Source organism: Mirounga leonina, unplaced genomic scaffold (assembly GCF_011800145.1).
Source record: "Mirounga leonina isolate KUSES-001 unplaced genomic scaffold, KU_Mleo_1.0 Mir_151, whole genome shotgun sequence".
NCBI classification, from domain to species: Eukaryota; Metazoa; Chordata; class Mammalia; order Carnivora; family Phocidae; genus Mirounga; species Mirounga leonina.
This window is the reverse complement of record NW_023270377.1, coordinates 36300661-36322425: the sequence shown is the minus strand read 5'-3', so window position 1 is coordinate 36322425 and position 21765 is coordinate 36300661. Positions and strand designations below refer to the sequence as shown.

At 37.6% G+C, this 21765-nt stretch overlaps 1 protein-coding gene across 2 annotated transcripts in view; it reads left to right on the top strand.

The window, feature by feature from the left end:
* The window catches only part of PLCL1 (phospholipase C like 1 (inactive)), a 364534-nt gene that overhangs the window by 307377 nt on the left and 35392 nt on the right, over positions 1–21765 (top strand). For both annotated transcript variants that reach the window (XM_035007452.1, XM_035007451.1), the window contains exons 4-5: positions 4302–4377; positions 6468–6577. In XM_035007452.1, the coding sequence (XP_034863343.1) occupies positions 4302–4377; positions 6468–6577 (186 nt within the window). The remainder of the gene's footprint in view (positions 1–4301; positions 4378–6467; positions 6578–21765) is intronic.

The window sequence follows — 21765 nt, the reverse complement described above, 5'->3', positions numbered from 1 at the left end:
GTGAGTACCCCAAGAATAGCAACAGTGGAAAAGGAGAAGGGGAGGGAGCCATTCCTGGCACTCCATCATATCTATACCTGGCAGAGAGGGGCCACTTGACAGGAGCTCTGGTCTTGTAGAGAGGAAGCTATGGGGCCATTGTCCAGCAGGGAGGGAATGGTCAAGGGAGTAACCACCCTAAGCCCTCTCTCCTCCTGCCTCCCGCCCATGATCCCTTGCTGATGGATCCCCTTGGCCAATCCCAACAGAAGTCAGCTTGATGTTGCCAGTCAGCAAGGGAGCCTGCTTGATGTTGCCCACAGAGACCAAACTTCCCTGCATAGAGCATGGCAGAGCGTGGATCTGGAGGGGTGAATAGAGAGGACCCAGCATGGGCAACTCCTTAGTAAAAATTTGAGAATGTATTCATTCATAAATGATATAAACTTAATAATATACCAGCTTATACAATATAAAACAAATCAAGAATAGAAATTAGCATTGGATTTTAAAAGTTTTACTTACAAATAATAAAAATAAATCTTTTTGCTCTTCCAATGTGACTGAATACGTTGATCTGATCCTGCTGTCATTGTTTTCACTTGTCTGTGTTGCTGAGGAAGAAATCATGGTATGAGTAGAATGAGGAGCTGCTCTGCCATCTTCACGTTTTTGCTTGTGCTTGGGTAATCTTCATTTTCTTCTCAGGAATCCATATTGGGAAAGTGTAGTTTATTTAGGACAAGATTATGTAAATGGTACTACTCTAATACAGGCATATGTAAGTTGGAATATTCTGGAAGAAGCTAATACATGAGTGCTGCTGTTAGCCCTTCTTCCATGTGAAATTCCCTTCTTCCTTGTCTTACCTTACTTACTGCATTAGAGACATATGATCTTGATTTGGCAAGTTAGGCAAGACTTGGTGACTGGGTCAATCTGTAAAGCTTTATTTCCTTTCTAGTTTTACAAATAAAATAAACCTGAATAAAAGTCCTCATTCTTTCTTCTCGTACTGCAAAGGGTTATCTTGTGCTCCCTGCTCCAGAGTGCACATACCTCCCTACTTTGGAAACCACTGTTGTAGACCATTGGAAGTATGAATCTGGAATTTAGGAGAGAGGCCAGGGTTGGGGACATTGGCTTTGAAATGATTTGCATGAGTACAATATTTCATTGCTCTAGGAATGGATGAAATTACTAAGAGGAAAGATAATGGTCAAAGGAAAGAATGGAGAGCTGAGACCAGGCAGCTCAAAGAATTCCTACATGTATGGATATAAAAAAGGAGAAAGAGGTAGTACAGGAGTCAGAGAAAGAGTGAAGCTGAAAAAGAAACAGGGTCCCAGAAATCAAGAAGGAGGGATGATCAGAGTTGTCAGCTGTTGAGTCAGGAGTGAATGAGGACAGAGGATGGACCAGGGTGTAGTTGATGATGAGGCCAAGATTAAACTTTGAAGGTCTTGATGGAGTCTTGCTTGAGTCAAAACAATGAGTGCGGGCTAGTTTTTTAAGGGAGGATTAATGGCCAGTAGAATATTTTGTTATTGTTTCTGTTTGCTTACTTTGAAGTAGGAGGTATATGGAGAAGGGAAAAAGCCAGGACAGAGGTGGAGATTTTGGATAAAAAAAGGAAAGGGTCATTGGGAATGGATTCCTGAGGGAGGCAGTGGAGGTCGGATTGACTGTCTTGGTGGAAGAGGCAGCCATAGCAAAGAGGACACTTCCTTCTCAGGTTATTACAAAGAGGCTATGGTGTTTCTGCATGAAGGGAATATATTCTTTTTTTTCTTTTAATTTTTTGTTGTTATGTTAATCCCCGTACATTACATCATTAGTTTTAGATGTAGTGTTCATGATTCATTGTTGGAAATATATTCTTTTTATGCTCAACACTGAGGAGATAGTAAAATACTGCAAAGAAAACTGGCCACAAATCAATAGATAAAAGAGTTTGTTTTTTTTTTAATCAAAGAAATGTTCTCTACTGAGAGCAAAACCAAGAGAAGTGAGTGTTAAGATGTCAGTCAAGATATTATCAAAGGAAATTATCAATCCTATTACTTTTTTGAGTTTTTCTTAAAAAGGACAAATTTGAATGTTGAAATGGATTGATTATGGGCATGCCCTCATGTTTTTCCTGACAGGCTGGGCCAGGTGACTTTGAAAATGCTATATTTCAGGCTCAAAGATTGCATGTGTGTGAAGACATGCATTCTCTCAAGGAGTATGACCAGGCCAGACAAAATCAGAGGGGTGCTATTTTTTCATGAAAGTAAATGGATGCCAGGTAACTGGGGTTTTAATTCCAGCTCAATCATTAATTAGTTCTATTTTTAGACAAGAATCTTAACTCCTGTAAGTCTTCACTTCTTTTCTTTTTTTCTTTTCTCCTTCCTTTCCCTTCCCTCCCCTTCTATTCCCTTCCCTTTTCTCTCTCTCTTTCTTTCCTCCTTCCTTCCTTCCTTCCTTCCTTCCTTCCTTCCTTCCTTCCTTCTTACAAAACTAAGGGGCTGGTCATGATACCTAAGATTCTTTTGGTCTTAAAATTAAATGGTTCTAAAAATGTTTATTATATTACCTATTTTGCTTATGGTAAAGTCACAAAATGTGTCCATTACTTATGAATGTCTCCCTTGCTAGAGTTTCATAAAAACATTTTGTCTACTACTTAACTATTGCAACATCTGATAACTTTTGAAATTATAATAAAACTCAATTGATGTTGCATGCATGGATGCTAAGCTTAGAAAAGACTAAATCAGATGGGCCTCATATTAAATCTTTCTCTGCTTCTAAGTTTCATTGACTTGGAAGCTGCAGTAAGTCAGGCTACTGTTAGGCATTTAGTAAATTGTTACTCACTAACTTTCCACTTCCTCTTGGGAGTTGAAAGCATTAATGCAGTTAAAATATGTGACTCAGTCTAGACCTTCTTGGGTGTCTACTTTAATGGTTTTGATGGTCAATTTAACTCTCCAAATAACTTACTTTAAGCTGCCACTTTAGGCAGAAAATATGAGTAATTCAATTTTGTTTGGTTGAATTAATTATCATATTTCATTCATCCTTTTGAGTAGACTTCCCTGCTAGACTCTGAGCTCCATGGAGATAGAAGTGTGTCTGTTTTGCTCCTTAATGCATCACACCCCTTGTACTTACTACAGTGCTTACATATAGTGTTTGCTCAGTAGATAATTATTAAATAAATGAATTATATAATTTTACCTATATAGAGTTGTTAGGCATTAAAAATTGTGATTCAATATTCTTTTCTATTTAAAAATTTGTAATCATAAACTACTTTATGTTTGACAGTGATTGTACAAGATTACAATCTGTTCAACAGCATTTAATTATGAAAAATGTCTTACCCAACACTTTATGTCCACTTTGGATTCTGCCTTGAATTTCCTTCAGAATATTCAGACAGACAAAACATAGAATAGCCAGGTGAAATGGGACAGTACTTACTGAGAGTACAAGAGTGGCTGGAAATTCAAGAAGTGTTAGTTTGCCTAATGGTTGCCTTTCTTCAGTCACTTCTTCAAAAGGGTCCCAATCCCTTGTCATTCTGATCACAACTTCTATACCGATTATCTTCCCTCTTCTTCGAGTACAGATTTTTCTTTTCTCCATCTCTCCAACAGTTGTCTTATTTCGCCTATTTCATTTAGTATATTAATTATTTCTTGGACATTTTCTTTTCTACCCAAATGTAAAGGGCAGGGACAACCATTTCAGTGTTATTGCCTACAACCTTTGTTGAATTGGTGGCTCTGAAATCTGACCCATTCCTCATTCTTGCCAGTGGAGCTGGAGCCCTTTTACAGGGAGAACCCGACCTCCACCATCTTTGGACCACCAAAATCCAAGCTGCTAACTTCATTGATGTGTTCAGTTGTCCTTTAGCTCACCACTAGGTGATTCCCTATTCTGATTCTTGTTGCTGTTGTTCCAGTACCACGTGCCTTGATGTTGCAGTAACTTTTGGAGTGAGGGGGTAGAAAAGAGGTGTTCATGAATGTGTGATCTGGGACTTAAAGAATGTGTATACATTTATTTACTAGTTGTTTATTTGGCATCTATGGTGTGCCAAGCATGTTACATGACTGAAGTAATTATAAGGTAGGCGACTCTAGCTAGAGCTAGAGTGGATGGGGGTTGGAGCAGACATTATCCTTCCATATTCCGTTTCTTGTGCTGAAGGCCATGGTTCCCCATTACTGCCAGGATCAGGTGCATCTTTCTGTATGTTGTCCTTCCAATGGGACAGTTTAAGGACTTCTAACAATCACCTTTTTATGTTTATTTTGTGACAGATGATTCAAGAGAGCCGGTTTCTCATAGAAATGGCAGATACAGTCCAAGAAAAGATTGTGCAGTGTCAGAAAGCAGGTAATCCCCCTACTTTTGCCCCATTTTGTTTAGAAACTTAATGATAACTCTTGGTGGTTTTTAAAGTTTCTGTTTTTACTCTTAAAATTCAAATATTTTGTGCCATAGTTTAACGATACTTTTGAGTTTAAACTTAAGTCTTTGTTTAGTACAGAAGAAATCAAGGTGACAGTAGGTGGGTTGTATGTATATGGGAGGGTAGTGTCTGAAGATGTCTAGAGAGGTGAGGGGTTCTGAATCTACTTTTGTGGTTTGGAAGTCTGTCAAAACCCTTTACTACACATTATCCCTTAAGAACCACCTCATTTTTATAATTTCAGCCATAATCCTATTAATCTCCTAGGCTTTTGCCTCATGTATTAACCACTATTTTAGATTTGTTCTTTCTTTAAGGATGGGATGTGTCACATATCTGTGAGGGCACCCCTCTATTTATTTATATTCACCTTCATACACACCCTGTACTTTTATCTTTCTTGGATTTATATTTTCCTTGATTCCCATGCATAATGATTATGATGAGGAAGATGACAATAATGACAATTGCTTGATATATTTGCATATGATATACTGTGCACACACACTGTTACTTAGTCCTTATGACAACTCTGCAAGTATTCAATTTATAGATGAGGCATCTGAGATTCTGAGAGATTGAGTGAATCATTCAAGATTCCATATTAACACAGGGAGGAGCTGACCTCTGAACCCAGACTAGACCTTAAAAATGGTGCTGTTCACTGACTGGTCCACAGGCTTAAATGTTTCTGTTGACAGAAAGCACAAAAATAATACCAGTACTTATATAATGCTCTTTTATGCTGGATACTACTTTGAGAGCTTTATATGTATTGTCTCATTTAATCTTCAACCACAATCCCTTGAGGTAAACTCTGTTGTTATCACCATTTCACTAATGAGGAAACTGGATTGCAGAGAGTTTCAAGGTCTTGCTCATGCTTATGTAGCTAATAAGTGGTAGAGCCAGACTGTAAGCCCAACCCCACCATCATGCTCTTACCATGTGCTATATTTGTGACGCTAACACCAGAAAGGTTAACGTGGTTTTAGCTGCATTAGTAAAAGTAGAGTAACTAGAACAAGGAGAGTGGTGGTAAATCCCTACCCTGTGTAGGTTGCTTCAAGCCCACTTTGAATATGATATTCCTGGATGCAGGTCCCTACAAGCTCAACTCCAGGAAGCTGTGTGAGGCAGATACTCTGCCTGGATGTCATCTTTAAAGAAGAGACATTTATAGTAAAGCTGAAGCATGCTAGCATGTTTAATCTGGCGGAGAAAAGGCTCTAGTGGACTTTACTGAGTGTCCTTCTTCAAATATTTAAAGGGCTGCACAGTGGAAAAGAGATTAGATTTAGCTGGTCTGGGTCTAGCTAGCACCAAGGAGTAAAGGTTCCAGGGAGAGAGACTTTGGCTTGATATCAGTCATAGCTTTCCAAAGATGGCGTAAGCTGTCCAGAAGAAAATGTGATTCCCGTCTCTGAGGATGGTGATATCTTTTATAGTAGTCAAGCTTGAGAAATGGTTGAGCTAAAATTAACTTTTAAGGCCATTACCAAATCTGCAGTATTTAGTTGTTTCCAGGAACGCTATTTATAAAACATCTTTTTATTTTGACTCAACATTTATTGATTAATGTTGTTATCCATATGGACTCCAGGGTCTACTGTCAAACCATATGGATAGTTTATAAGGAAAAGTAAAAGAGTGCAACTATCACATATGGTTACCCGTCACACATTGTCACACATTACACCATTTCACATAAAAACCATGTAGAAGATCAGCAAGACACATGTAACCTGTTGGAAGATTTTGGTTCTTAACCTCCTTCTTAAGTCTTTATCTGGTGGCTCCTGGCTGTTTAAAATGTAATGTGGTCTAATGCATCGGTTATTGTTAGTTTGCCCCTAAGGATAGCCATTGGTGGGGATGAACAGAATAGGAAGGAACATTTGATTCAGGTTTTCAAAATTATAAAGGAAAGAACAGGAATGGGAATTTTTCGTAATAAATGCCCATTTTTCTGAAATTTATACTAAGAATTCTTATATGTTCTTTTTTGTCAAAGGGATGGAATTCCACGAGGAACTTCATAATCTAGGGGCAAAAGAAGGCTTAAAGGGAAGAAAACTCAACAAGGCAACTGAGAGCTTTGCTTGGAACATTACAGTATTGAAGGTAAATGAAATTCCCAGGTGCCCTCTTTGCCTTTATTTTTCTCCTGCTCCTCTCTCCAATGTGTAGAGAGGCATCAGTGGTTGAATGCAATGATTGGAATTTTTAAGTAATGTGTGGCCTAATCACCAGGTTCATGCTCAAAGTGTTGGGGAGATTGACATACTTTTTGCCATAATAGGGCAAATGAGGTTTGTGGTGGAGACAGAGGACAGCATGACCTAATTCCACCACCCAGTGTTTTTACTTACATGAATGCTTCTGCTCAAGTCAATATAGCTGTTCTTGTTTGTGGAAAGAATAAAGCCAAATGTTGTGGGACAAGGATCCAGCACGAGTGATTTGGAAGAGCTTTAAACTACAAAATATCTCGAGCCATTTAGGATTATTTTATTTTAGGAACAGTCTCTATAAATACATTTATTTTTGCAAATAGCTCTGGAAGTCAGTTTCTTGAGATTATGATTTGCTCTTCTGAAAATTGATTTTAGGATTTTGAAATAAAGATGCCACTTTTCATATTTTCTTATGTGAAAGGAAAGATGATTTAGGCAGTTGGAATAATTTCTTCCTGACAGTGTGGTGGGAAGAAAACAGCCACAAACAAAATTAATCATTGCTGAAGTTTAAAGAACACCTATTATGTGCCACATACTGTTTTACAAGCTTTATATAAATTAACATTTTAATACATACAACAACTCAATACTACTATTATTATTTTTTAAAGATTTTATTTGTTTGAGAGAGAGAGCACACACACAAACACACACACACACATGCACGAGTTGGGGGAAGGGGCAAAGGGAGAGGGAGAAACAGACTCCCCACTGAACAGGGAGCACAATGCCAGCTCAATCCCAGGACCCTGGGATGGTGTTCTGAGCCGAAGGCAGATGCTTAACCAACTGAGCCACCCGGGTGCCCCCCAATACAATTATTATTCTCATTTTACAGGTGAGAAAATGGAGACATTAAAAACTTAGGTGTATTACCCAAGACTACTCTGCTAGTAAATGATGGAGGTGGAGTTTGAACCCAGGCAGTCTGGTGCCAAAGAGATATGTTGAACTTGCTCTGCTGAGAAATATGTTTATGTGAAAGTGCTAGGTGAACTGAAAGATATATTACAAATGTTTATTAAAAATTCAGTTCACAAATATTTGTTAACCTCCCACTATGTACTGGGCTCTGTGCTAGGCATTGAGGATCCACAGAGAACAGAAGACGTACCGTCCTTGACCTCATGATTTAAAGTCTGAGGCCAGGGAGTGGGGTGGTGGAAAATAGGCATCATTTGCTTAATGAGCAGGGAGGAGCGTTAATATAAGGAGGAGCTTATTTTCTAACATTAGAGTACATCATGGCAGCGTGCACGCCGATACAAACACTTCCTGGTCAGCAGATATTTATGTGGGCTTGTTCATGTGCCAATCACTGAGAAAGGTGCTATGGATACAAATATCAAAAGAATAATACCTGAATCTCGAGGACTAGTCTACAAAGGGACACAGACATATAACTAAAAATAGCCATCAGTTACTCAGTACTTAGTATGTGACAAGCTCTCATGGCTAAGTAGTTTATATACATTTCCCCTTTCCTCTTTGCAACAATGGGCTGACCTTGCAGCGACTCATGCTGATCCTGGTGTGACTGTCCCTATCTCATGGATGAGGAAATCGAGGCTTAGTGAGGTTTAAATTTCTATAAACTAAAATAGCTGTGAGGCTTTAGCCAAAGTATAGAATCCCTCTGAGGGCTGACAATCATATTAGGGTCACAATAATATTAATACCCAGGGTTTGGTGAGAATTAAATTTCTTGCCTTCAACTAGTAAGTGGCAAAGCTGAGATTTCAACTCATGCCCATGGTCCTCCTGCCTCCTGTAAAACTCAACCCATTTGACTGAGTCTAGTCAGTCTATGTCAAGGGGGCGATCACCTGATAGCTGTGAGGCTTTAGCCAAGGTATAGAATCCCTCTGAGGGCTGACAATCATATTAGGGTCACAGTAATATTAATACCCAGGGTTTGGTGAGAATTAAATGAGGTAATACATACAAAATACCTAAGTCACAGTGCATAAACCTAGACACTCTCTATATACACCCATATACACCATTACTTTTGCCAGGTGAGGATGACCATTGGAGGAACAAGTTTGTTGTTGTTGTTTCTTATTTTACTTAATAAATTTTTAAGTTAGTTAATTTTTAAATTGAGATATAATTTCTTGTTTCTTTATTAACCTATGACTTAAGGCCATTCACTGTTTTCTGAGGTTGGTTTCTGTGTTGGTTTGGTTTAGTGACAGAGGCAAATTGCTAGATGGGGCTGAGCAAACGCTGTACATGTCATTCTAAGACAGACCTTTTGAAACATGACCAGTATTCTACGATTATAGCTTCTGGTATTTCAGCTTGAGTGCTAGGAACTTAAATAAGAATAGTGAAATTTTCCAAACTTTTAGTATTTCCTTTCCCTTACTGAATTTCGTGGGCTTGTTAATCAGGTGCTCTTTCCACAAGTGCTGAGCAAATGACCTTCTTGGAATTTGAAATTTTTTTTTTTTTTTTGAGAGCTAGATAGAGAGAGAGAGAGGACGGGGCAGAATGAGAGGGAGAGAGAGAATCTTAAGCAGGCTCCATGCCCGGTGTGGAGCCCGACATGGGGCTCGATCTCATGACCCTGAGATCATGACCTGAGCCAATATCAAGAGTCGGATGATTAACCAACTGAGCCACCCATACGCCCCTGGAATTTTAATTTTTAGCTGGGGGACAGAGGATGGGCTCTTTTGGAGACTGTTTAGTCTAATGATACCTCTCTGAGAAGATCCTTCTAAGAGTCTCCCTTTATTTCTTATATCTTGAATGTGAAGTTCTTAGTTCCTGCTTTGTTCTCTAGCTTTCCTGTTGATTTTCCAAGCTCCTAACCTCTTCCAATAAATGCACTTTTTCTTAAGTTTTCTAGATTCAATTTATGTTGCTTACAACTGGTTGAATGAGTAATAACCAAACTTGTAAGGCATAATCACTCAATTACTAGGATATGGCAGGGCTCACTATAAAATTGCACATTGCCAACTGAAAGGGTTTCCTTATATACAATTTATATAAGTACTCTCCACTATTTATGGGAAGGGAGTGAGGATTGATTAATATTGGTTGAATATGTGGATTCATGTAGCTAAACATATTTAATTCCAATATACTTTCCAACAAGTAATGGAGAAGCTAGAAAAAAATGACAAATGTACCCCCAGGGAAATGGTGGGTTGGAGCAAGGAGTGGTGGAAAGGGGCACTGGCTTTAAAACAAATCGAGCTGAAACTAAAAAATAAATTCTTTAGTTTATGTTTCCTACAATTCAGTATTACATTGATCTGATATTAATAAATGACAGGGAAGCTAGAGAAAAACTTGCAGAGACAAAGATGAATAGCTCTATAATATAATGAATATGAATTATACTTAGTGTCCAAATTTTCCAAGCCAGAGATGAGGACTTAGGATCCAACAAGAAGGCTGAAATCAAGATGGTCCTAGAAGCTCCCATCCATGTTTTTGTTTTTTTTTTTTTTTCCTTCCATTCATATTTTAGCACCATGCATGAGTTCAGAGTAGGGGACTTGCTTAGCAGATCTTTTGCATTTCCCCACACTTAAGCCATATGCCTATAATAGTCAACCATAACATTTTCCTCCTATCGTTTTCTTTCTCTTTCATTGCTGAGCACAAACTCAAACTCCTTAAATAGCCTTTGTGTTTATTTGGAGTGGTATGATGAAACATGTCTCAATGACTCAGTCTTCAGTATATTTTCCAGATAATCATTGGACCAAGATAGCTCTATTTCATCCTACCCTCACACATTAAGAGTTCCTCCCATCTGTCTTTTCTCTATGCTGTCCTTCAGAAATGAATTTTATTTGGTTATTAACATAATATTAAAATCTTACAATGGGAATTTTCCCTGTTCTTTAAGTCTTCCAGAAAGAGATGCTACAACTTCACTTGCTTAACCTATTGTAGGAAATTGTTATTAATTTTGGAAGTGTTTCACTCATCAGAGTTCTGAAGATCTTTTGGAAGAGAGATATGAATTTATACTATGTCACTGATAAAACACAATGTGTTATAAAGTGGAATTCATTTAAAGTCTTGGACTCCATTCAGAGTGACTTGACTCCTCAAGTATAAAAAGAGCTTCATTGTAAGGCAGTTACACCTACGAAACTGAAATTAGAAAGAACTCATGAGTAGCATTTTTAGTGAGCTTTCCCAGTATGTAGTTTTCTAACTTGGCCTGTTGGCTATTTTAAGGAACTAAGTTCCATTATCTTTACATTTTAAAAACCGGATGAAAATACCAATTTCAGCAGGCTGGAGATGTGTCAAGTAGAGACAAATAAAAATAATATTGAAAAAATATAACTAGTAAACATTTTATTATAAAGGAAAAGTCATGAAGGTAGTGGTCACTAGAGCTGAAAAAGGAATAAAAAAATTAGTAAGTGGCTAACCTCTTATTTGTTCATAAATGTCATTTATTACTAGTTGAATGACATGTGTTAAATAAATTATGAATGAACCATTACTTCATCAATGAGCACTTGTATTAATTGATACATACTTATTCTTTCCCTAGAGAGATTTCCAGCTTGTAATTTAATGCATTCCAGTGTGTGCCATTAAAAAAAAAACCCACAAAAAACAGGTTTCTTTTATAGATTTATATTCAGTAGGTATGACTCATCCTTTTCTGCCTTTTTGGCTTTTTATTACTTTTTATTACCAAGCCTCTGCTTCTTCTGCTTTTTTCTTGGCAACATTTTCATTTTCCTTGGGAAGAGCTGAGGCTGAAGCTTTTCACTTCTCCTTGGGTACTTGTGTTGCTAATGCAGGCAGATTCTCTTATTTGGTCCCCAAATTTCAGGCTCTCACATCTCTGGGAAATCTTGCTGCCTAAGGGAAATTAAATGGATGTCAGTGTGGTAATATGCTTTCTAACAGAGCCTGCAAACCCACTTGAAGTCTTTGCTCATTGTTGAGAGATAGGAGAAGGGAAACAAGATGATGTGTTATTAAGAAAAGAGGTATGAGGAGAGGCATTCATCTCTGAAAGACTGAATGACAGCAAAAATGGGGTCACCCTCAACTGAATGACCATAGACATTTTAAATCACTCTGTGAATTCTGTGTGTGTGTATATCAAATCCGGATCTTCTGGCAGCCATAGTGACTGTGCCCCTGGAGACTGCTCTGAGGTTACATCAAGAAGGAACATGTCCAGTGTCCTCTGTGTTGTCTATGGAGAACTTTTTCAATGCTGTTTCTGGCAGCTGCTGGTTGCAGTAGAAGCTGAAGAAAGTTTAACTTTCCTCCTGAGGCAACTCTTTCAGAAAAGAACAGCAATTTATGAAGTCTGAAGAAACAGACCCCCAATGATAACAATGTATTAATAATAAACTGTTCTTCATATTGGTATTACTATGAATTGTTAAGAAACGTAAAGCAAAGTAGTTAAGAATATAGACTCTAAAGCCAGACACTTTCTAGCTGTGTGGCCTTGGAAAAACCTCCTTTTGCTTCTGTGCCTTTGAGTCATTTGGTATAGATTGTGCTGTGGAAACAAAAATCTGAAAACATCAGTGGCTTAAAACAATAGCTTATTTCTTGCTTCCATTGTATGTCCATCCCAAGACATACACAGCGAGTATCACTTAGGAACTCAGCCTAATAGGAGCTCTGTCTAAATGCTTCTACTCCTAGAGGTAGGGAGGCACAGACTGGTTTTAAACACTTCTGTTAAGTAGTGTCATATGTTCCTTCTATTTATATTTGATTGGCCAAAGCAAGGCACATGGTCAAATCTGACTTCACTGGAGTGGGGCAGGTGTATTCTTCCTCAAGGAGAGGGAACAGATTTTGGTGACTATAATGAAGTTCCTCAACTACACCCACCTCATAGGGTTATGTGAGGACTAAATGAGTTAATATATATATGTGTCCAGCATATAAAAAGTGCTATTTTTATTATTATTTATTATTAATATTTATTATTAATAATTGGTATTCACTGCTTACAATAGGCAGTTAAGTGATTTTCACACAACATCTTAAGTAATTTTAAGGGTAACCCTGTAAATTTGCTGTTACTGCACCCATTTTAGAGATTAAAAAAAACTGAAGCTGGAGACGTTAAGTAACATTTCCATTGACAGATGGGTATTGAGCGATGGAGCAAGGATCTAAATGCAGAGCCCATGCTGTCAGCCCACTGTCCTCTACTGTCAGAATATTGATAGCATCATAATAATGATATATTAACTGAGTGCTTTCTATGTGTCAAGTACTATACTGAGTGCTTTATATTTATTACCTTATAGGAATAAGTGTCCTGCCCAGATAACATGAGAATTCCAATCACCTTGGCAGTGTATTCCTACAGTGCAGAAAGGCACATTGAAAGAGTGTAGCTTCGGACCACCAGTTCTCCTATTCTGACACTACATTCACCAAGCAACTCTTCTCAACTTGGTTTCCCAAGTATACTTTTTTTTGGTGCAGATGGAATGGATTGACCGAGTGACATAACTAGTCCTATCTGCCTGGAAGTCACATTTCTCTTTGTAAATGAGTCAGTTAACGTCTTTTTTTTTTTTAACCAGTGCATCTCCTATGAGCTTGGACAGTGTGAATCAGCTCCCCAGGGCCTGATCACTCTAGAGCGATTGGATGTAATTGAGCCCTTGGACAGATACCACTGAGATTAGGAAAGCAAAACAAAATAACAAAAATACCAAAACTGAGGGCCTGACCCTGGACCCACCCTGAGAACCCAGCCAACCTCCTTCTGTTTTTCTTGGACAGCTACACTGTTCACTGGCTTTCAGTCTAGACGTTGCCAGCCTCCGCAGCTTGATGAGGTAGAAGAAGTTTTAGAGCTGGGCCACCAGCAAGAGCTTTGCAAAAGCCATACTCCTTTTCCTCTTCCTTCCTCAGCCCGCTCCTCTACACCCTCAACTTTACCTCTCAGGTGCTCAGTCCATCCTTTAGCACCTAAGCCTTTAGAGCAGAAGTCCTGGAATCTTCTTCCTTTGAATAACAAACCTGAGATGATTTAGAAATGAGAGGTGAAGTCCCTGTAGGCAAATTCCTCAGGCTTTCACTGAAAAGAAAGGAGACTGACAGGCAAAATTGAAGAGCCTTTAAGTCACCAGTCCTGAGAAGTGAACTTTCAAAGAGTTTTAAACAAAGCTTTTAATTCTGAATAAAGAGACTAGACACACACACACACACACACACACACACACACACACACAGAGCTTTTGATTCTGGTAATTTAAGGAAAATACTTTCTAGTAATATACGCAAAGTAACAAAATTTTGGGCTGTGAGTTCCTATCTATTTTATCTTAGAATCAATTATCTAAGAGTTTAGACCTATAGGAAGTTGAACATGAGTCTAAAAATCTGCAGCTTGTATAATTTTTTCAAAAATTAGATTATCTGGGAATGCCTAGGTGGCTCACTTGGTTAAATGTCTGCCTTTGGCTCAGGCATGATCCCAAGGGCCTGGGATTGAGTCCTGCATCGGGCTCTCTGCTCTGCCTCGGAGTCTGCTTCTCCCTCTCCCTCTCTCCCCCTCCTAGTGCTCTCTCCCTCTCTCTCTCTCACTCTGTCAAATATATAAATAAATAAATCTTTAAAAAATTAGATTATCTTTCTCACCTAAAGATGAAATCAGATTTTATGATAGCTAGGGTCCTTCTAGGTCTTCACATTTTTATGAAGAAAATATTTTTATGAAGAAAATATTTTCAATCTTTCTCTGTGCATAACTATATTACATTGCTTAAACACACCGATCCTTTTGTCACTAAACCTATCAATAGTGTAAATCTCTCTACTTATAAATTTTCTCTTTTATGTTTTAATCCCCCTCCTTTGTTTTGTTTTGTTTTTAACCCATGGCACCACGAAGCCCTAATTACACTCAGTTTCTATTCTCACTTCACAGACTCTCACTGCAATCTTCCCCGTCGCCATATTTTTCCTTCCTGATCACTCTTTCCAAGTAAGATGATCTATACTTACCATCTTTTGGGAATTTTTGTTCCCTGAAGGTTTTTTTTTTTTTTTAATTGTGCTAAAATACATAGAACATAAATTTTACCATCTTAATTGTTTTTAAGCATACAGTTCAGTGGTATAAATACATTCATAGTGTTGTGCAACCATCACCACCATCCATGCCCATAACTCTTCTCATCTTGTAAAATGAAATTTGGAATCTATTAAAAAATAACTCAGCCCCTGAAAACCACCATTCTACTTTCTGTTTCTGATTTTTGACTACTCTAAGTACCTCATAAAAGTAGAATCATGCAGTATTTGTCTTTTTTTGTGATTGGCTTATTTCACTTAGCATAATGTCCTCAAGGGTCAGCCATGTTGTAATATATGTCAGAAATTCCTTCTTTTATATAGCTGAATAATATTCTGCTGTATATAAATACATTATTTGTGTATTTTACATTTATTTATATATTTATTTTTATTCATTTTATTTTTTATTTTAATTCCAGTGTATTTAACATACAGTGTTATATTAGTTTCAGGTATACAATATAGTGATTCAACAATTCTATACTCAGTGCTCATCAAGATAAGTGTATTCTTTAATCCCCTTTACCTATTTCACCTGTCCCCCCACCCACCTCCCTTAACCATTAGTTTGTTCTCTATTGTTAAGTCTGTTTTTTGATTTGTCTTTTTTCTTTGTTTGTTTTGTGTCTTAAATTCCACGTATGAGTGAAATCATGTGGCATTTGTCTTTCTCTGACTGACTTACTTTGCTTAGCATTACACTCTCTAGGTCCATCCATGTTGTTGCAAATGGCAAGATTCTGTTCTTATTTATGGCTGAGTAATATTCCAGTGTGTGTGTGTGTGTGTGATCTTTATCCATTTATCTATTAATGGACAGTTGGGCTGCTTCCGTAATTTGGCTATTGTAAATAATGCTGCAATAAACATAAGGGTGTGTATATCTTTTCAAATTAGTGTTTTCATTTTCTTTGGGTAAATGTTCAGGAGTGGAATTACTGGATCATAGGGTACTTCTATTTTTAATTTTTGAGGAAACTCCATACTGTTTTCCACAGTGGCTGCACCTGTTTGCATTCCCACCAACAGTGCGAGAGGGTTCCTTTTTCTCTGCATCCTGTCAACACTTGTTGTTTCCTGTGTTTTTGATTTTAGCCATTCTGACAGGTATGAGGTGGCATCTCATTGTGGTTTTGATTTGTATTTCCCTGATGATGAGTGATGTTGAGTATATTTCATGGGTCTGTTGGCCATTTGTGTCTTCTTTGGAGAAATGTCTGTTTATGTCTTCTGCCCATTTTTAAATTGGATTATTGGTTTTTTTGTGTGTTGAGTTGTATAACTTCTTTGTATATTTTGGATACTAACCCTTTATTGAATATATCATTTGCAAATATCTTCTCCTTTTATTAGGTTGCCTTTTAGTTTTGTTGATATTTCCTTTGCTGTGCAGAGCTTTTTATTTTTATTTTTGCTTTTGTTTTCCTTGCCTCAGGAGACATATCTAGAAAAATGTTGTTATGGCCAATGTCAGAGAAATGACTGCCTGTGCTGTCGTCAAGGATTTTTATAGTTTTAGATCTCACATTTAGGTTCTTAATCCATTTTGAGTTTATTTTTGTGTATGATATAAGAAAGTGGTCCAGTTTCATTCTTCTGCATGCAGTTTTCCCAGTATTATTTGTTGAAGAGACTTTTTCCCACTGCCTATTCTTGCCTCCTTGTCAAAGATTAATTGTGGGTTTATTTCTGGGCTCTATTCTATTCCATTGATCTGTGTCTTTTTTTGTGCCATTACCATACTGTTTTGATTACTATAGATTTGTCGTATGTCTTGAAATCTGGGATTGTGATACCTCCAGTTTTGTTCTTCTTTTTCAAGATTGCTTTGGCTAGTCTGGGTCTTTTTTGGTTTCATATAAATTTTAGGATTATGTGTTTTAGTTCTGTGAAAATTGCTGTTAGTATTTTCACAGAGATTGCATTAAATCTGTGGACTGCTTTGAGTGGTGTGAATATTTTGACAATATTTGTTCTTCCAATCCATGAGCATGGAGTATCTTTCCATTTGTTTGTGTTGTCTTCAATTTCTTTCATCAATGTTTTGTAGTTTTCAGAGTACAGATCTTTCTCCTCCTTAAGTTTATTCCTAGGTATTTAATTCTTTTTGGTGCAATTGTAAATGGGGTTGTTTTCTTAATTTCTCTTTCTGCTATTTCATTTTAGTTTATAGAAATGCAATGGATTTCTGTATATTGGCTTTGTATCCTGTGACCTTACTGAATTCTATCCATTCTAGTAGTTTTTTGATGGAGTCTTTAGGGTTTTCTATATATAGTATCCTGTCATCTGCAAATACTGAAAGTTTTACTTCTTCCTTATGAATTTGGATGCCTTTTATTTCTTTTTGTTGTCTGATTGCTATGGCTAGTATGTCCAGTACTATGTTGAATAAAAGTGGTGAGAGTGGACCTCTTTCTCTTGTTCCTGATCGCAGGGGAAAAGCTCTCAGTTTTTTACCATTGGGTGTGATGTTAGCTGTGGGTTTTTCATATATGGCCTTTACTGTGTTGAGGTATATTCCCTCTAAACCTACTTTGTTGAGTTTTTTTTTTTTTTTTTATCATGAATGGATGTTGTACTTTGTCAAATGCTTTTTCTGCATTTACTGAAATGATCATATGGCTTTTATCCTTTCTCTTATTGATGTGATGTATCACATTGATTTGCAAATATTGAACCACCCTTGCAACTCAGGAATAAATCTCACTTGATTGTGATGAATGATTATTTTTAAGGTATTGCTGGATTTGGTTTGCTAATATTTTGCCAAGGAATTTTTTTTATCTATGTTCATGAGAGATTTGGCCTATACTTTTCTTTTCTTTTCTTTTTTGTATCTTTACCTGGTTTTGGTATCAGGGTAATGCTGACCTCTTGAATGAATTTGGAAGCTTTCCTTCCTCTTCTATTTTTTGGAATAGTTTGAAAAGAATCGGTTTGAATTCTCTTTAAATGTTTCATACAATTCACCTGTGAAGCCATCTGGTCCTGGATTTTTGTTAGTTGGGATTTTTGATTACTGCTTCAATTTCATTGCTGGTAGTCAATCTGTTCAAATTTTCTTTTTTTTTTTTTTAATTTATTTATTCATGAGAGAGAGAGAGAGAGAGGCAGAGGGAGAAGCAGACTTCCCGCAGAGCAGGGAGCCTGATGCGGGACTTGATTCCAGGACTCCGGGACCATGACCTGAGCCGAAGGCAGACGCTTAACCATCTGAGCCACCCAGGCGCCCTCTGTTCAAATTTTCTATATCTTCCTGATTCAGTTTTGGGAGACTATATGTTTCTAGGAATTTATTCATTTTTTTTCTAGGTTGTCCAATTTGTTGGCAATATAATTTTCATAATGCTCTTTTATAATCCTTTGTATTTCTGTGGTATCAATTATTGTTTATTCTCTTTCATTTCTGATTTTTAAAATTTGAGTCCTCTCACTCTCTTTCTTTCTTTTTCTTTTCTTTCTTTCTTTTTTTTTAATGAATCTGGCTAAAGTTTTATCAATTTTGTTGACCTTTCCAAAGAACCAGCTCCTGGTTTCATCAATCTATTCTATTGTGTTTTTACTTCTATTTCTTTTATTTCTGCTCTAATCTTTATTTTTTCCTTCCTTCTACTGGTTTTGGGTTTGGTTTGTTCTTCTTTTTCTAGCTTCCTGAGGTGTAGGGTTAAGTTGTTTATTTGAGATTTTTCTTGCTTCTTAGGTAGGCCTGGATTACTCTAAACTTCCCTCTTAGAACTGCTTTGCTGCATCCCAAAGATTTTGGACCACAGTGCTTTCATTTTCATTTGTATCATATATTTTTTGATTTCCTCTTGATCTTGGCTGACCCATTTATTGTTTAGTAGCATGTTATTTAACCTATGTGTATTTGTGCTCTTCCAGATTTTATCATTGTGGATGATTCTAGTTTCATTGTGTGTGGTCAGAAAAGATGCATGGTATGACTTTAATCTTTTTGAATTTGTTGAGACTTGTTTTGTGACCCAGTATGTGATCTATTCTGGAGAATGTTCCATGTGTACTTGAAAAGAATGTATATTCTGCTGTTTTAGGATGGAATATTCTGAATACATCTGCTGGATCCATTGGTCCAATGGATCATTCATTTTTTTAAATGATTTTATTTATTATTTGATAGAGAGTGTGTGTGAGAGAGAGAGAGCTTGAGAGAGCACAGGTAAGGGGAGGGGCAAAGGGAGAAGCAGACTCCTCTCTAAGCAGGGAGCCTGATGTGGGGCTCGATCCCAGGACCTTGGGATCATGACCTGACCTGAAGGCAGACACTTAACTGACTGAGCAACCCAGATGCCTCCACCCCCCACCCCCCAGTGGGTCATTCAAAGCCCCTGTTTCCTTGTTGATTTTCTGTTTGGATGATCTATCCATTGATCTAAGTGGGATGTTAAAATCTCCTACTATTATTGTATTACTATTGATTATTTCCTTAATGTTTGTTGTTAACTGCTTTATGTATTTGGGTACTCCCATGTTGGGTGCATAAATATTTACAATTGTTATATCTTGCTGTTGGATTGTTCCCTTTATGATTATATAGTGTCCTTCTTTGTCTCTTGTTACAGTCTTTGTTTTAAAGTCTATTTTGTCCAATATAAGGTTTCTTTTACTTCCACTTACATGCTAAATGCCTTTTCATCCCTTCACTTTCTTTTCTTTTTTAAAGATTTTATTTATTTATTTGAGAGAGAGAGCAAGTGAGAGAGAGAGCATGGTCATGGGGAGGGGTGAAGGGAGAAAGAGAAGCAGACTCCCTGCCAAGGAGGGAGTCCGATATGGGGTTCCAACCCAGGACACTGGGATCATGACCTGAGTCGAAGGCAGACACTTAACTGACTGAGCCACCGAGGCGCCCTCATCCCTTCACTTTCAATTTGCATGTGTCTAAAGGGGTCTCAGATGAGTCTCTTGTAGGCAACATATATATGGGTTTTGCTTTTTACTCATTCTGTCACCCTATGTCTTTTGATTGAAATGTTTAGTCCATTTACATTCAAAGTAATTATTGCTAGATATGTACTTACTGCCATTTTGTTACTTGTTTTATGGTTGTTTTGTAGCTCTTGTCTGTTCCTTTCTTCTCTTGCTCTCTTCTCTCACAATTAGTTGGCTTTTTTTTTAGTGATATACTTGGATTCCTTTATTTTTTTAATGTTTATTATTGGTTTTTGATTTGTGGTTACCATTTGGCTTGTATATAACATCTTATGCATATAGCAGTCTATATTAAATTGATAGTCACATAAGTTTGAACTAATTCTTACTCTTCTCTCCATCAGTTTTTATAATATGCTGTCATATTTTACATGCTTTTATCTTGTGAGTCCCTTAACTGATTTTTATAGATATACTTAATTTCACTGCTTTTGGGCTTCTTACTTTTCTTACTCCTACTTATGCTATTTCCTTTCCACTCAAGGAGTTCCTTTTAACATTTCTTGTAGGTCTGGTTTAGTTTTCATGAATTCCTTTAATTTTCATTTGTCTGGGAAACTCTTTATCTCTGCTTTTATTCTGAATGATAGCCTTGCTGGATAGGGTATTATGGACTGCAGGTTTTTTTTCCTTTAGCATTTTGAATATATCATGTCACTTTCTTCTGGCCTGCAAAGTTTCTGCTGAAAAATCAGCTTTATGGGGTTTCCCTTGTATATAACTGTTTTCTTTTCTCTTGCTGTTTTTTTAAATTCTGTCTTTATCACCACCTGTTGGGGCTGTTTCCCTGCCAGGCTTGTGGCACTGCTTTGGATAGGCTCAAGCCAAAAGCAAATTGGAGGGGTTGGAACCACAGAAGCATGCAGGGGCAGGGTGGCAGTGTTAGCAAGGTTCGTGCTGGTGTGTTGTGGGGGGAGACCCGGAGCAGAAGCCTGGCTGGGGTGGGTGTGTCTGCAAGGGAATGCAGGGATGGGTTGCACTCTTAGCAAGTTAGGTAGGGAGTGTCTGCTCCATGCTGATTCCCACACATGGCCGTGTGTTTAGGTTGCATAGTGGGGGAAGGAAAGGGCTAGCTCCTTTGTTCCTGGGCAGATCTCCCAACATCCCTGCCTCTCCACCATATGTTCTGAGATTGATAAACAAATCTTCTTCCCATATACCCTAGGTGTTTTTCAAAATGCTGTTTCTGTGCTATATCTCTGTGGGGCTGTTTGTTGTGGTGTCTTTTTAAGGGCAGGGACTCAGTTTCCTTTTGCCCTCCCAGCTTTCCTATGAGCCTGCTAATCTTTAAAGTTCTAGGTTTTAAGTCTCACTGATTTAAGAACTCATGAAATTTGGCTTCTCTGGTTTTCAAAGGCAAATGTTATGGGCATCTTCCCTTATGGTCTCCCCAGTGTGAGTTTCTCTCTCCTACCCATGCCCGTGTCTTCCCTCCCTCCCGTAGACAGTCTTGAGGCTTGAGGCTCCATTAGTTCCTGATTACATCTCTGTCTTTCCTACCCTCTTTGATGAAGGCTTTTCTCTATATTTAACTGTGGAGAGTTTGTTCTGCCAGCCTTCAGGTCTTTTTCTGGTTTATTTACACTGATGTGAATATTATCTAGTTGTATTCATGGGAGAACGTGAGCTTAGGGTCTTCCTACTCTGCCATCTTTCCTGGAAGTCCTATAAATACCACATCTTGCTTATCCATTCATCTGTTGATGGACACTTGGACACTTTCATGTTTTAGCTTTTGTGAATAATGCTGCTATAAACATATATGTACAAATATCTCTTTGAGACCCTTTCATTTCTTTCAATTCTTTGGGACCCAGAAGTGGAATTGTTAGATCATATGGTAAGTCTATATTTAATATTTTTGAGGAACCATCATACTGTTTTCTACATTAGCTATACCATTTTACATTCCCACCAAAAGTACACAAGAATTCCCATTTCTACACATCCTTGCTGATGCGTATTTTCTTCCTTCCTTCCTTCCTTCCTTCCTTCCTTCCTTCCTTCCTTCCTTCCTTCCTTCCTTCCTTCCTTCCTTTCTTTCTTTCTTTCTTTCTTTCT